Genomic DNA, 13,171 nt, shown 5'->3' with positions numbered 1-13,171 from the left:
ACTGGTGGGCCAAGCCAGAGAGGAATTCTGGGTAGAAATTGTTGTTATTGTTGAGATGATGGCATACTGCACCTTTAAAAACACCTGACAGGAGCTGGTGGATTTGTGAGTCCCTACTCATGTGACTGTTTATGATGAGTAACAAGAACGTGTTTAATCACATTTCTGTTAAACTCGGGTTCAAACTGAGACTCAGACCTCAACATGTGTTTCAGGTTCGGTCCTGTTTGAAGCATGAAGGAGATGGAAACGTGTTTATAGAGACAGGGTGTTTCAGTGAAGATGACTTGTAATAAAGATGGTTCACATCTTAGGAAACATGAACACTGATCTGTTCGTTTCTTGTAAATGTTCCGGAAAATAAGATGTTTTCTGTTCATGTGAAAATAAAACTCAACCAGCAGGTTTCATCAGAATCATGGGAATTTATTACATCAGCAGGTGCAGCAAAAACAGTTTAAAATCTCCCAGAGGTGACCTCCTCTGTCATCTAAACCTCCACCCTGTGCCGTCCAACATGGCCGACAAACTGCACAGCTGAGTCAGCTCGATAAAGTCTTTGACGTCGACACCGTCGCTGCTGCCGCTGCCTCGATGATTTGGTGTTTTATGAAAAGAAAGAATATCTCCTCCTTCAGCCCTGGGGCTGCTCAACACAATCCCACAATGCACCTGGTTTGGCTGAATACTCGGCGGCCTCGTTAAGCTCGTTAGCCTCAGTCTGAGGAAGAAGAAGGGGGCGGAGCCTGGGACACGAAGCAGCAGCCACAAATCAGAGCAGAGAAGAAGAAAAAATACAACGATGATGCTGAAGAACAGGCACGTTGGAATACTGAGTGTGTGTGTGTGTGTGTGTGTGTGTGTGTGTGTGTGTGTGTGTGTGTGTGTGTGTGAAATGTAGTCTAAACTATCACTGTTTACAACAGTGGAAAAAACAGTTCGTTTCTCACAGAAAAACACTTTCACGTTGTTTTTTTTAGTTATATTTTTTTGTCGCCCCTCGTCACCTGAGGGAGGACGTTTGTTTGTGTGTGTGTGTGTATTTAATGTGTGTGTGTGTGTGTGTGTGTGTGTGTGTGTGTGTGTGTGTGTGTGTTTCAGGTCCCTCAGATGATCTCGAAGGTCTTCTTCAGCTCCATGATGAGCTGCCAGTCGGGTTTCTGCATCTCGTCTCTGAACCAGTTCTTCAGAGCGTCGATGGACGCGCGCGTGATCTGAAACACACGAACACGGCGTGAACACTCAAAGCTTCTGCAGTCACACGTCGTTAACGTCGTGACGATCACGTTTGATGGACGCCTCAGGAACAGGAAACTCAATAGCTCCTGCAGGTGTTTCACAATAAAAGCAGGCGGTGAGTCTGTTTAATAAAAAAACATTTCCACCTCATTTGTTAACTAACGTAAACACAGTTCAGCGTTTACACCAAACAGACAGTTCATGGGATCACTAAACTAGCTGCAGCTTCACAGTGTTTTCATATAAGCTGTTAAAGCGACGACGCTTTGTCGTTAAACTTCTGACACATAAAGACGCTCTTACCCTTCCCTTCTTTCTTTCCCTCATTTCCTTCCTTCTTACCTACTTGTCTTTATCCTTCGTCTTTCCCTTCCATCCTTCCTTCCTTTCTCTCTCTCCTGTCGAGGAGACTGAGCTGACTGTGAAATCGAGTCTCCTGCAGTAAAACTATCTGTCCTCGTCACTGCGGCGGCGGAGGAAGCGACGGTTCTGATGGTCGACGTCGCCGTTGAAAATGAGCCTTTGAGTAACACAGACGTCCGGTCTGTTTAACCGCCCGCTCCGCTCGGTGGGCGTGTCCTTACCTTGCTGACGATGATGTCGGTGGCTTCAAAGTGGCGGCCGTACATCTTGGGCGACTCTCCGGGAATGGGCTCGATCTTGATGCAGATCTCCTGGCCTTTCTTGGCGCTGTCGACTGATTTATGGTTCATCTCGATGCTGGTGACCACGCCGATGTCCACAAACTGAAACACACACACACAAAGGACGGATGAATAACTGGCTTAGATCACAAACTCAGACACACACAGCCTCTCTGATGTGCCTCACCCCTTTACTGGGGACGCAGAGCGGCGTTCCTTGTCGCAGGACTCCGGCCTCGATGGTCACGCCCATCACGATGGGATCTCTGGAGTTGAAGATGAACTGAGGAAGAACTTTCAGTTTCACGGGGAACACGGCTATATGTCTGAGAACAGAGCAGAGACACGGTTAGATTTCACATCCTGACTCAAGACGAGGAGTCATCGTCGGGGCTTTCCTACTTGAACTCGTCCTGTTTGGCCTTCTTGTAGTCCTCTCTGTACTTGGTGAACGCGTCGAACAGATGGTAGATGATTTCAGCCGAGAAGATCCGAACTCCCAGACTGTCGGCCATCTCCTGACTCTCTCTCTCCACCTTCACGTCGAACGCTAAGATCACCGCGTACCTGCACACACAGGTGAACAAGGCCACATCATCAACGAGCCCCGAGCATCGGTGTCTGCTCCGACTCTTTGCTTTTGCAGGTGTTCGTGTTTGAGGCGTAACGGACGAGAGGCTGAAGTTCTGTCGCAGGTGTTACATCACCTGACTAACAGACTAACTTCACACTCAGGCCCGGATCATTAACCTGCTGTGTTTTACTGTGACCGTGTGGTGATGCAGAGTGTGAGGACGTACTGCTGGTCGTGCTCCAGCATCGCCGACGCCCTCATTACGTCCTTCTTATGAACTGGGCCGATGTTAATACCTGCGTACTGCACAAACACACACACACACAGGCAGGGGTCAAAGGTCAGCTTCTCTGACAGACAGGTAAACAGGTGTAAAGACAGACAGGTACTCACGGGGACTTTGGATGTCCGGAGGAACTCGAGCAGAGCCTCCAGCGATCCCAGCGTGGACGCCTGCACGTACACGCCTTTCTCCTCCAGCTTGATGGAGCTCAGAGTCTGTTTGAGTTCTCGGACCAGCTCGTCCTGAAAGCAGCAGCAGTCAGTCAGCTGAGAGCCTCAGTGTGTGTGTGTGTGTGTGTGTGCGCGTGTGCGTGTGTGTGTGTGTGTGCGTGTGCGTGCCTTACCCTCAGGACGGGGACCTCGTCGTCCCGGTGAGCCACCAGCAGGGGGAGCCCCGCCAGCGCCTTCTCCAGGTCTTTACCCAGAATCTTCACACCCTGAGACGTCGACACCTCCTTGTGCTTCTCGTACTGACTCTACACATCAATCAATCAATCAATCAATCAATCAATCAATCAATCCAGCCTGCAGCTAATCAACAAGAATAGCTTACTTTAAGCGATGCAACCAGGGGGCATGAGGGGAGTTTATTGTGAAATGACAGCTTTTATTTTGAAATACTTGGCTCCTTACCTTCACTCTGAGCTCCTTCAGAGGAGGAGGCAGCAGCAACCCTCGGATCTGCGTCACGATTGGTCCCTCCACCCCCGGGACGATGATGGTCTCTCCCTCCCGCAGGCACCCGTTGATCAGGATGACGTCTATCGTGGTTCCCATCCCGGGCAGAGCTTTCACCTGAACACACGACTCATCAGGTAAATCCATCCAGGCTGTGGAGCAGGACTACAAAATAAGACTCCCTTACCTCCATGACTTGAGCTCGCAGCTCGTCACAGTGTGCTAGCCGGCGAGCTAACATGGTCTGAGTGAGCTCGACCAATAGGGCGATGAGGTTTCCCATCCCGTCTCCGCTGTGGGCCGAGGTCGGAACCAACGACACGAACGTGCGGGGGTCTTTGTTCTCGAAGAACAAGGCGGCGTTAAGACCCTGAGGAACAATAAAATGTCTTTGTGAGAATTCAAACAACTTTCTGATACTGCAGAAAAAAATCTACAAAAACAAACAAACGTGGACACCACACGAACATTTCAAAATAAGAGATGACGTAACGATCGTCACCTGCTGAGCGAACTCCACGATGACGGCCTTGGCTCGCTCGTCGAACTCATCCTTAGTGTTCTTCTTCTGCTTCTTCAGCGTGGTCACGACGTCGGTGTCCGGACTCTTCTTCCAGTCGTACAGACGGTCGATCTGACGACGAGACAACACCGTCAGAAAACAAGAGAAGAAGAAAGAGGAGGACAAACCAGACGCTGAAGGGGGGATGGAAGACCTTGTTGAGGGCGACGATGAAGGGACACTTCTTCTCCTTCAGCAGGTTGATGGACTCGAGCGTCTGAGGCTCCAGGCCGTGCATGATGTCGACCACCAGGATGGCGATGTCGCACAGAGAGCTGCCTCTGTTCCTCAGGTTACTGAAGAGAGAGAACCAGAACACTAAGATGATTGTTTTAACCACAAACAGACGTTACATCGCTCTCTGCAAACACACCAAACTCCATTCATAAAAACAGTGATTTAAGCTCACAGGACACAGGAGCTGCTGGCTGACGGCTTCCTTGACCGGTTTGTTTGTCTGTGTTATTGAAATATTGTTCTAACTAACTATTTAAACCCAAAGGTTACACAATAACACAAACTAACTAACCGATCGATGCAGCAGTAGAGCAGCAGCTCCCGTTTCCTGTGAGGTAAAATCACTGTTTTTGTCAATGGAGTCTGGTGGCTCAGAAAAGAGCAACTTAACAGCTGTTTCTAGATTTAAAAAAGCATCTTACTTACTTACATCTTACTCTTTGGGGATATTGTGTGTGTGTGTCTGTGTGTGAGTGTGTGAGTGTGTGCATGTGTGTGTGTGTGTGTGTTACCTGAAGGACTCGTGTCCTGGGGTATCGATGATCAGCATCCCGGGGATCCTCAGGGCTTCTTTTTCAAACTGCACAGGAACACTTGCAGTTAACGGCAACCCCAGTCAAACGTGTGTGTGTGTGTGTGTGTGTGTGCCTGCGTGCGTGTGTGTGTGTGCGTGCGCCCTCTTACATTTTTAACCATCCTCGTCTGCTCCTCGATCGTCTCTTTGGGGACATTTGTGGCTCCGATCTGCTGAGTGATTCCTCCGGCCTCCCCATCCTGAACGTTAGTGTGTCGCAGCTACACAGACAATACACACAGCACACACACGTTAACAATTGAACAGGTGAGTTAACTGTTATCAGTAAATGTTGTCGATTAACTTACCTTGTCGAGGATCTTTGTCTTCCCCGTGTCGACGTGCCCGAGCACACACACCACCGGAGCTCTCAGCGTGTCCACATCGGTGTTCTTCAGGTTCTCTGCTCTGCGTTTCTGCGACAACAACCACAGACGCTCAGTCTCCCTCTCTTATCTCTGTCCTCCTCCTCTCTCTCACCTCCATCCTCCTCCTCTCTCTCACCTCCATCCTCCTCCTCACTCTCACCTCTATCCTCCATCCTCCTCCTCTCTCTCACCTCCATCCTCCTCCTCACTCTCACCTCTATCCTCCATCCTCCTCCTCTCTCTCACCTCCATCCTCCTCCTCTCTCTCACCTCTCACCTCCATCCTCCTCCTCTCTCTCACCTCTATCCTCCATCCTCCTCCTCTCTCTCACCTCCATCCTCCTCCTCTCTCTCACCTCTCACCTCCATCCTCCTCCTCTCTCTCACCTCTCACCTCCATCCTCCTCCTCTCTCTCACCTCTATCCTCCATCCTCCTCCTCTCTCTCACCTCTCACCTCCATCCTCCTCCTCTCTCTCACCTCCATCCTCCTCCTCACTCTCACCTCTATCCTCCATCCTCCTCCTCTCTCTCACCTCCATCCTCCTCCTCTCTCTCACCTCCATCCTCCTCCTCACTCTCACCTCTATCCTCCATCCTCCTCCTCTCTCTCACCTCCATCCTCCTCCTCACTCTCACCTCTATCCTCCATCCTCCTCTCTCTCACCTCCATCCTCCTCACTCTCACCTCCATCCTCCTCACTCTCACCTCCATCCTCCTCCTCTCTCTCACCTCTAACCTCCATCCTCCTCCTCTCTCACCTCCATCCTCCATCCTCCTCACTCTCACCTCCATCCTCCTCCTCTCTCACCTCCATCCTCCATCCTCCTCACTCTCACCTCCATCCTCCTCCTCTCTCTCACCTCTAACCTCCATCCTCCTCTCTCTCACCTCTATCCTCCATCCTCCTCCTCTCTCTCACCTCTAACCTCCATCCTCCTCCTCTCTCTCACCTCTAACCTCCATCCTCCTCCTCTCTCACCTCCATCCTCCATCCTCCTCACTCTCACCTCCATCCTCCTCCTCTCTCTCACCTCTAACCTCCATCCTCCTCTCTCTCACCTCTATCCTCCATCCTCCTCACTCTCACCTCCATCCTCCATCCTCCTCACTCTCACCTCCATCCTCCTCCTCACTCTCACCTCCATCCTCCATCCTCCTCTCTCTCACCTCTATCCTCCATCCTCCTCACTCTCACCTCCATCCTCCATCCTCCTCTCTCTCACCTCCATCCTCCTCACTCTCACCTCCATCCTCCTCCTCACTCTCACCTCCATCCTCCATCCTCCTCACTCTCACCTCCATCCTCCTCCTCACTCTCACCTCCATCCTCCTCCTCACTCTCACCTCTATCCTCCATCCTCCTCCTCTCTCTCACCTCCATCCTCCTCCTCACTCTCACCTCTATCCTCCATCCTCCTCCTCTCTCTCACCTCCATCCTCCTCCTCTCTCTCACCTCTCACCTCCATCCTCCTCCTCTCTCTCACCTCTATCCTCCATCCTCCTCCTCTCTCTCACCTCCATCCTCCTCCTCTCTCTCACCTCTCACCTCCATCCTCCTCCTCTCTCTCACCTCTCACCTCCATCCTCCTCCTCTCTCTCACCTCTCACCTCCATCCTCCTCCTCTCTCTCACCTCCATCCTCCTCCTCACTCTCACCTCTATCCTCCATCCTCCTCCTCTCTCTCACCTCCATCCTCCTCCTCTCTCTCACCTCCATCCTCCTCCTCACTCTCACCTCTATCCTCCATCCTCCTCCTCTCTCTCACCTCCATCCTCCTCCTCACTCTCACCTCTATCCTCCATCCTCCTCTCTCTCACCTCCATCCTCCTCACTCTCACCTCCATCCTCCTCACTCTCACCTCCATCCTCCTCCTCTCTCTCACCTCTAACCTCCATCCTCCTCCTCTCTCACCTCCATCCTCCATCCTCCTCACTCTCACCTCCATCCTCCTCCTCTCTCACCTCCATCCTCCATCCTCCTCACTCTCACCTCCATCCTCCTCCTCTCTCTCACCTCTAACCTCCATCCTCCTCTCTCTCACCTCTATCCTCCATCCTCCTCCTCTCTCTCACCTCTAACCTCCATCCTCCTCCTCTCTCTCACCTCTAACCTCCATCCTCCTCCTCTCTCACCTCCATCCTCCATCCTCCTCACTCTCACCTCCATCCTCCTCCTCTCTCTCACCTCTAACCTCCATCCTCCTCTCTCTCACCTCTATCCTCCATCCTCCTCACTCTCACCTCCATCCTCCATCCTCCTCACTCTCACCTCCATCCTCCTCCTCTCTCTCACCTCTAACCTCCATCCTCCTCTCTCTCACCTCCATCCTCCTCCTCTCTCTCACCTCTAACCTCCATCCTCCTCCTCTCTCACCTCCATCCTCCATCCTCCTCACTCTCACCTCCATCCTCCTCACTCTCACCTCCATCCTCCTCCTCTCTCTCACCTCTATCCTCCATCCTCCTCCTCTCTCACCTCCATCCTCCTCCTCTCTCTCACCTCTAACCTCCATCCTCCTCCTCTCTCTCACCTCCATCCTCCTCCTCTCTCTCACCTCTAACCTCCATCCTCCTCCTCTCTCACCTCCATCCTCCATCCTCCTCACTCTCACCTCCATCCTCCTCCTCTCTCTCACCTCTATCCTCCATCCTCCTCCTCTCTCACCTCCATCCTCCTCCTCTCTCTCACCTCTAACCTCCATCCTCCTCCTCTCTCTCACCTCCATCCTCCTCCTCTCTCTCATCTCTATCCTCCATCCTCCTCCTCTCTCTCATCTCCATCCTCCTCCTCTCTCTCATCTCTATCCTTCATCCTCCTCCTCTTTCACCTCCATCCTCCTCCTCTCTCTCACCTCTAACCTCCATCCTCCTCCTCTCTCACCTCCATCCTCCTCCTCTCTCTCACCTCTAACCTCCATCCTCCTCCTCTCTCACCTCCATCCTCCATCCTCCTCACTCTCACCTCCATCCTCCTCCTCTCTCTCACCTCTAACCTCCATCCTCCTCCTCTCTCACCTCCATCCTCCATCCTCCTCACTCTCACCTCCATCCTCCTCCTCTCTCTCACCTCTAACCTCCATCCTCCTCTCTCTCACCTCTATCCTCCATCCTCCTCACTCTCACCTCCATCCTCCTCCTCTCTCTCATCTCTATCCTCCATCCTCCTCCTCTTTCACCTCCATCCTCCTCCTCTCTCTCATCTCTATCCTTTATCCTCCTCCTCTCTCTCACCTCTATCCTCCTCCTCATCTCTTTCTAACTCTTCCTCCTTTATCTCTCTTTTCCTCCTCTATCCTCCTCCTCCGTCTCTAACTCCTCCTCCTCACCTCTATCCTCCTCTTCGCTCGGTCATAGAGTATCTCCTCCTTCGTCCTCCCGTCATCGTCGCTGTCGCTGCTCTCGTCCTCGCTCTCCTTCGCCGCCCTCCTCTTCGTTTGACTCACTGGCGTCGCCTCCTTCTCCACCTCTTTCTCCGCCTCCTCGCTCTCCTCGTCGTCGTCGTCCTCCTCCTCGTCGTCTTCGTCCTCTTCGTCGTCTTCCTCCTCCTCGTCTTCCTCACTGCCTGCAGGCTGAGGAGGAGCAGTCGTGTCCTCCTTCACCTCGATGTGGACTTTCTTCAGCTCTGTAACACGAACACATTCGCTGCCTCTTGTAGTTTTACATGAGTGTTACAATAAAACACACGGACCATAAACAAGCTAATAACACGCGTCTGACCTTTCTCTTCATCTGTGGCGATGGCCTCCCAGTCGTCCACAGCAGGTTCAGGCTTCACCTCTGCACACAGACACAGAAGAAGAAGAAGAAGAGGAAGGAGGAGGAGGAGGAGGAGGAGTAAAGGAGGAGAGGTCTTCATCATGATAATAAATCCTCATCATCCATCATGCCGTCTTTAATCTCCTCCCTCTGCTCACCTGGCTCTGCAGCCGGCCTCTTGGCCTCCGTCTCCGTAGCAACGGGCTCTGGAGTCTCGGACGTCGGTGATGTCACCTCTGAGGTTTCTGTGACGAAGACGAAAGAAGAACAAAGATGAGATTGTCGTTGAAGAAAAGGTGTTTTCTATTTGTGTAGGAGTGATGCCTCCTGTCAGCGGCTGGCACCTTCGGGAGTCGGAGCGTTGGGCTTCTTCTTCCTCTTGTCTCCGTAAACCGGCTTCTTCTTTGGCATCGAGTCTTTGGATGGCACTTCAACGCCTGCAAACAACACAAGACTACACAGTGAGTCTACAGACTTTATGCTAAGCTAAGCTAACTCCTCCTGTGATTGGCTGCTGGCTCATCAGTGATTGGTGGATTCTCACCCTGAGCCTGCAGCAGCTTCAGCGTGGCCTCGGCTCGAGCTCTCGCCTCCCTCTGAGCTTTGGTCAGCAGCTTGCCCTCCTTCTTCAGACGCTCCTTCCTCTCCTTCTCCTTCTGCTTCTTCTTCTCTTTCCGCTCCTGCTCCAGACGCTCCTAACATGGGGGGGGGGGGCAACACAGGAGGGGTCAGAGGTCACAGAGGAGACACACAGATGAAACAGACACTACAAGAGGAGAAGGTGGGTACCTGCTCCTGCCTCTGCTTCTCCATCTCCTCCATCCTCTTCAGCCGCTCCTCCTCCTCCCTCTTGGCTCGCTCCTCCTCCTACAAACAACAACAGTTAGACACCAAGCAGACTCCCATCATTACTCCACTGTGACTGCATTTCCCAGAATGCCCCTCACCTCCTTCATCTTGGCCAGAGCTTCCTGCATGGCCTTCACTGTGGCCTTGCTGGGTCCCTTCTTCTTCTCCTTCTCCTTCTCCTCCTTCTCTCCCTTCTTCTTCTTCTTGTCTTTCTTCTTCTTGTCGCCCTCGGCCTCCTCTGCAGGAACACGTTCAGAATGAGAGTGTTTCCTTGCAGACGCTGCAGCACACTTTAAATACATTTATATATTCCATTTAATATCCAACATGACTCCAGACTCGATCTTACCCTCTGCTGCTGGCTCCACCTCCATTTCCTCCGTCGCTGCTACAGATGTCTCCGTCTGAGGGGGCGTGGCCTCTGCTGTCTTCTTCTCTGGCTCTTTCTGAGTCTCCATGCTGGCCTCCTTCTCCTTCTCCTTCAGCTTCTTCTGCTTCATCCTCTCCTCCTCCTTCTTCTTCCGGTCCCTCTCCTTCTTCTCCGCCTTCTTCTGCGCCGCCGTCTTCATCTTGGAGCTGCCTCCTCCCTCCTCCTCGTCCTGCTCATCCTCATCCTCGCTCTCCGCCTTGGCCGCCTTGCCTTTGTTCTTCTTCTTCTTGTCCCTCCTGGAGGTGATTTCCTCCTCGTCTGACTCTTCCTCCTTCACTTCTCCTCCTTTCCTCATGCCTTCATCCTCGTCTTTATCCTCCTCTTCGTCTGTCACGGACGGCTTTTTGCCTCCTTTCTTGTTTGCTTTGGTGTTGAGGCGAGAACGTGAGCCGCTTTCATCATCAGAGTCGGAAAGAGGAGAAACAGGAGGCGCCTGGAGACGGGAAGAGGATCAAACAGAGGTGGAACAGATGGGATCAGTACGGAGGCTCAAAGGGGACAAAAGTGTTTGATGGATTACGTTGGCAGGAAAGAGAAATGTTGTAATTATGATAAAAGTGTGAAAAAGCACAAAAACATATCAAGTTTGAACATTTGGGGTTTTTAATCTAAGAGTTTGATTTCTCACCTTCTTCGTGTCTTTCTGCTCTTCGCTCCTCTCTTCGTCAACCTGACCTTCACCTTCATCCCCCTCCTCATCCTCGGGGCTGGCTCCGCCCTTCTTCCCCTTCCTGGTCTTCTTCTTCTCTCTGGGAGGCTCGACGGTCTCCGTTTCTTCTGGGGTGTCGGATTTCTGCAGAGGAAAATAAAATAAAGTTAAATTAACTTCTGATGAACAATGAAAGTAAAGCGGCACATTAACAAACAATGCAGAGCGTTCAGGTGTGTTTACCTTTGCTTTCCCTCCCTGAGTCTCCAGAGACAACTCCTCCAGCTCCTTCAGGATGTCGTCCTCACTGCAGGAGGAGAAACACACGCGTTCAGAGATGATAGAACGTCTGATATCAGTGAGCTTATTTACACGAGGAGAGAAGAAGAAACACACGAGACAGCAAATATCAGAGTTTCCATTTGAAGACGATGTTGATGCCAAGTTAGTGAGTTTTCTGCAAAATAAATGAATTAATAATATATTTTACTACGACTAATATAGGCTCCAGAAGTCAGAGAAGAGGCAGACAAGAGGAGAAGAGAGGAGGAGCAGGAGGAGGAGGAGGAGGTGTAGTGGCGTACTCAAAGTCGTCCTTTTTGACTCCTTTCTTCTTCTTCTTCCCTTTTGGCTCCTTTGAGGCTCCGGCTCCTTCGATCTCTGCCGCCAGAGCGTCGATGTCGATGCCGTCATCTTTGGCACTGAAGGAGAAACAAACAATAACATGAAAATGTGAATCTGATCAGGACGAACTCCAGGCTTTAAAATGTGACTGCACACGCAGAGGGAGAGACATCCACAGAATGCTCTCTCTCTCTCTGAACAATATGAGCTGATGAAAAGCTGCAGAGTCGCCACTTCCTTCACAGCCTTTTATTTCCCATCATCCCTCTGACACACAGCGAGCTGATCTGAGAACAGCTTCACTCGACAGAAACACAAAAACAGCATCATGACTGTCCTGCGTGTCCCTCACTGATATTCACATCAGTAAGTAAAAGTAGCAAAATCACAACATAAAAACACTTTTTCCATTTGTTCAGTTCAATCATATTAAAGGAGTAAAACGAGAAAACAAACGTGAAGAACTAAATTTGATCTGTTTTCATGTCGAACTCTGGTCGGAACATTTTGACTGGTAAAATATTGTTATTTACTCTTTTACACTAAAGTGCGTAAACCTTCCTGGGATGATATGATTCGTGTATTGTCCCTCTTTAGTTACATTAGTGTTGTAATCATTATATTCTTCTCTTATTTAACTGCCATACGTTATGTGTGTATTCTATTACACATGCAGTTTACATGTAATGTGACATTAAGACAAAACCAGAGAAACTGTCTGAAATGAAAGCTACAAACAGGACACCAGTATTCTCTGTCGCTGCAGGGGCTCAGGTGTGTGAGGACGTGACTGAATGGCAGGTGGTCAGCAGCAGGTGAGCAGATACTCAGCATTACATCAGCCTTTTAACGTTAGCTGTCATTTTCACAGCACAAGAGACACAGATAAGAAGGCTAACAGCTAGCTTAGTTGCTCCAACCTACTCCTCTACATGTGGCTGTTGTTGGCATTTTGCAATTGGCTTCCCAAGGTAAAGTCCCCGCTGTTACAGGACCGTTTTAGGGCTCTTTAATTGACTGTCAAGAGCTAAAACTGAACCACAGTTTGGGGCTAAAAGTCAGCCGGAGAGCAGCTAGCAGCCGGCTCTTTTAAAGCTGACGCTAAGCTAGCTAACGGGGCTGATTTCTGAACTCCGACAAACCCAGCAGTATAGCTGTAAACAAGCGCTAATAGGCTGCGGCTGGCCCAGGTGAGCCCTGTCGGCCCGCCTGCTGGTTGTGTAATTCATCTTAAGCCATTTTCAGTCTGTTTAAATTCTCACCTGCACACATACACACTTCAGCTGACTCGTGGTTAGCATTTGCTAGCGAATCTAGCTGCCTAGCTAACACAGTAAGCAGCCTGCTAACGGGCCTTTTAAGAATTGTGAACGGGGCCGTTAAGTTAAGTCTTGTCAGGTGTCAATGCGGACAGGTAATGTGTGGCGGCGCGAGGTGTTTCTCTACCTGTCTTCTCCGGATTTCTTCTGTTTCTTCCCCATATTGCCGCTGCGGTTCTCCTATTCTCTCTCCGCTAGCCGACACACACGACGGCTCACATTAGGCAAAGATCGCCTATTGTATGACTCTGAGGGAATGACTCACTCTGTACCGTTTTCCCCACCGTCGGATCTGTGAACGCGCTGTTGTTTCCATAGAAACCGATTATGTGCAGCCCGTTTTTCAATGTCCAGAAAACAAAGAGAAAATATAAAATGACA

The 13,171-nt window shown here is 50.9% G+C and overlaps 1 protein-coding gene across 1 annotated transcript; it reads right to left on the bottom strand.

Annotated features, from left to right (window-relative positions):
• Positions 1-1,055: 1,055 nt before the first annotated feature.
• On the bottom strand, positions 1,056-13,020 carry eif5b (eukaryotic translation initiation factor 5B). Its single transcript, XM_069675092.1, has 26 exons — positions 12,918-13,020; positions 11,432-11,548; positions 11,091-11,154; positions 10,827-10,991; positions 10,118-10,631; positions 9,867-10,006; positions 9,709-9,786; positions 9,464-9,614; positions 9,264-9,356; positions 9,078-9,164; positions 8,881-8,940; positions 8,490-8,785; positions 5,099-5,206; positions 4,901-5,011; positions 4,729-4,796; positions 4,134-4,275; positions 3,920-4,051; positions 3,605-3,787; positions 3,373-3,534; positions 3,084-3,215; positions 2,851-2,982; positions 2,684-2,760; positions 2,286-2,450; positions 2,071-2,209; positions 1,824-1,985; positions 1,056-1,214 (listed from the first exon to the last, which is right to left on the bottom strand). Exons 1-26 carry the CDS (start codon positions 12,950-12,952, stop codon positions 1,107-1,109), a joined length of 3,621 nt encoding a protein of 1,206 aa, XP_069531193.1. The 5' UTR covers positions 12,953-13,020; the 3' UTR covers positions 1,056-1,106.
• Between the last annotated feature and the right edge of the window lie 151 nt (positions 13,021-13,171).

The sequence above is a fragment of the Semicossyphus pulcher genome, unplaced genomic scaffold (assembly GCF_022749685.1).
Source record: "Semicossyphus pulcher isolate SPU_LCO1_2020_fin unplaced genomic scaffold, fSemPul1.0.p SCAF_24, whole genome shotgun sequence".
NCBI lineage: Eukaryota > Metazoa > Chordata > Actinopteri > Labriformes > Labridae > Semicossyphus > Semicossyphus pulcher.
The sequence above is the reverse complement of the archived record's forward strand: the minus strand, read 5'-3'. Positions and strand labels throughout refer to the sequence as shown.

What these genes read in the sequence shown, in the direction of transcription:
- eif5b (XM_069675092.1), bottom strand. Translation starts at nt 12,952, where the DNA reads ATGGGGAAGAAACAGAAGAAATCCGGAGAAGACAG. An exon ending in TCATCGTCGCCCTCAACAAG is followed by an intron (nt 4,052 to 4,133) that starts GTCTTCCATCCC and finishes TCTCGTCGTCAG; the next exon opens with ATCGACCGTCTGTACGACTG. An exon ending in ATGCTGGAGCACGACCAGCA is followed by an intron (nt 2,451 to 2,683) that starts GTACGTCCTCAC and finishes CTGTGTGTGCAG; the next exon opens with GTACGCGGTGATCTTAGCGT.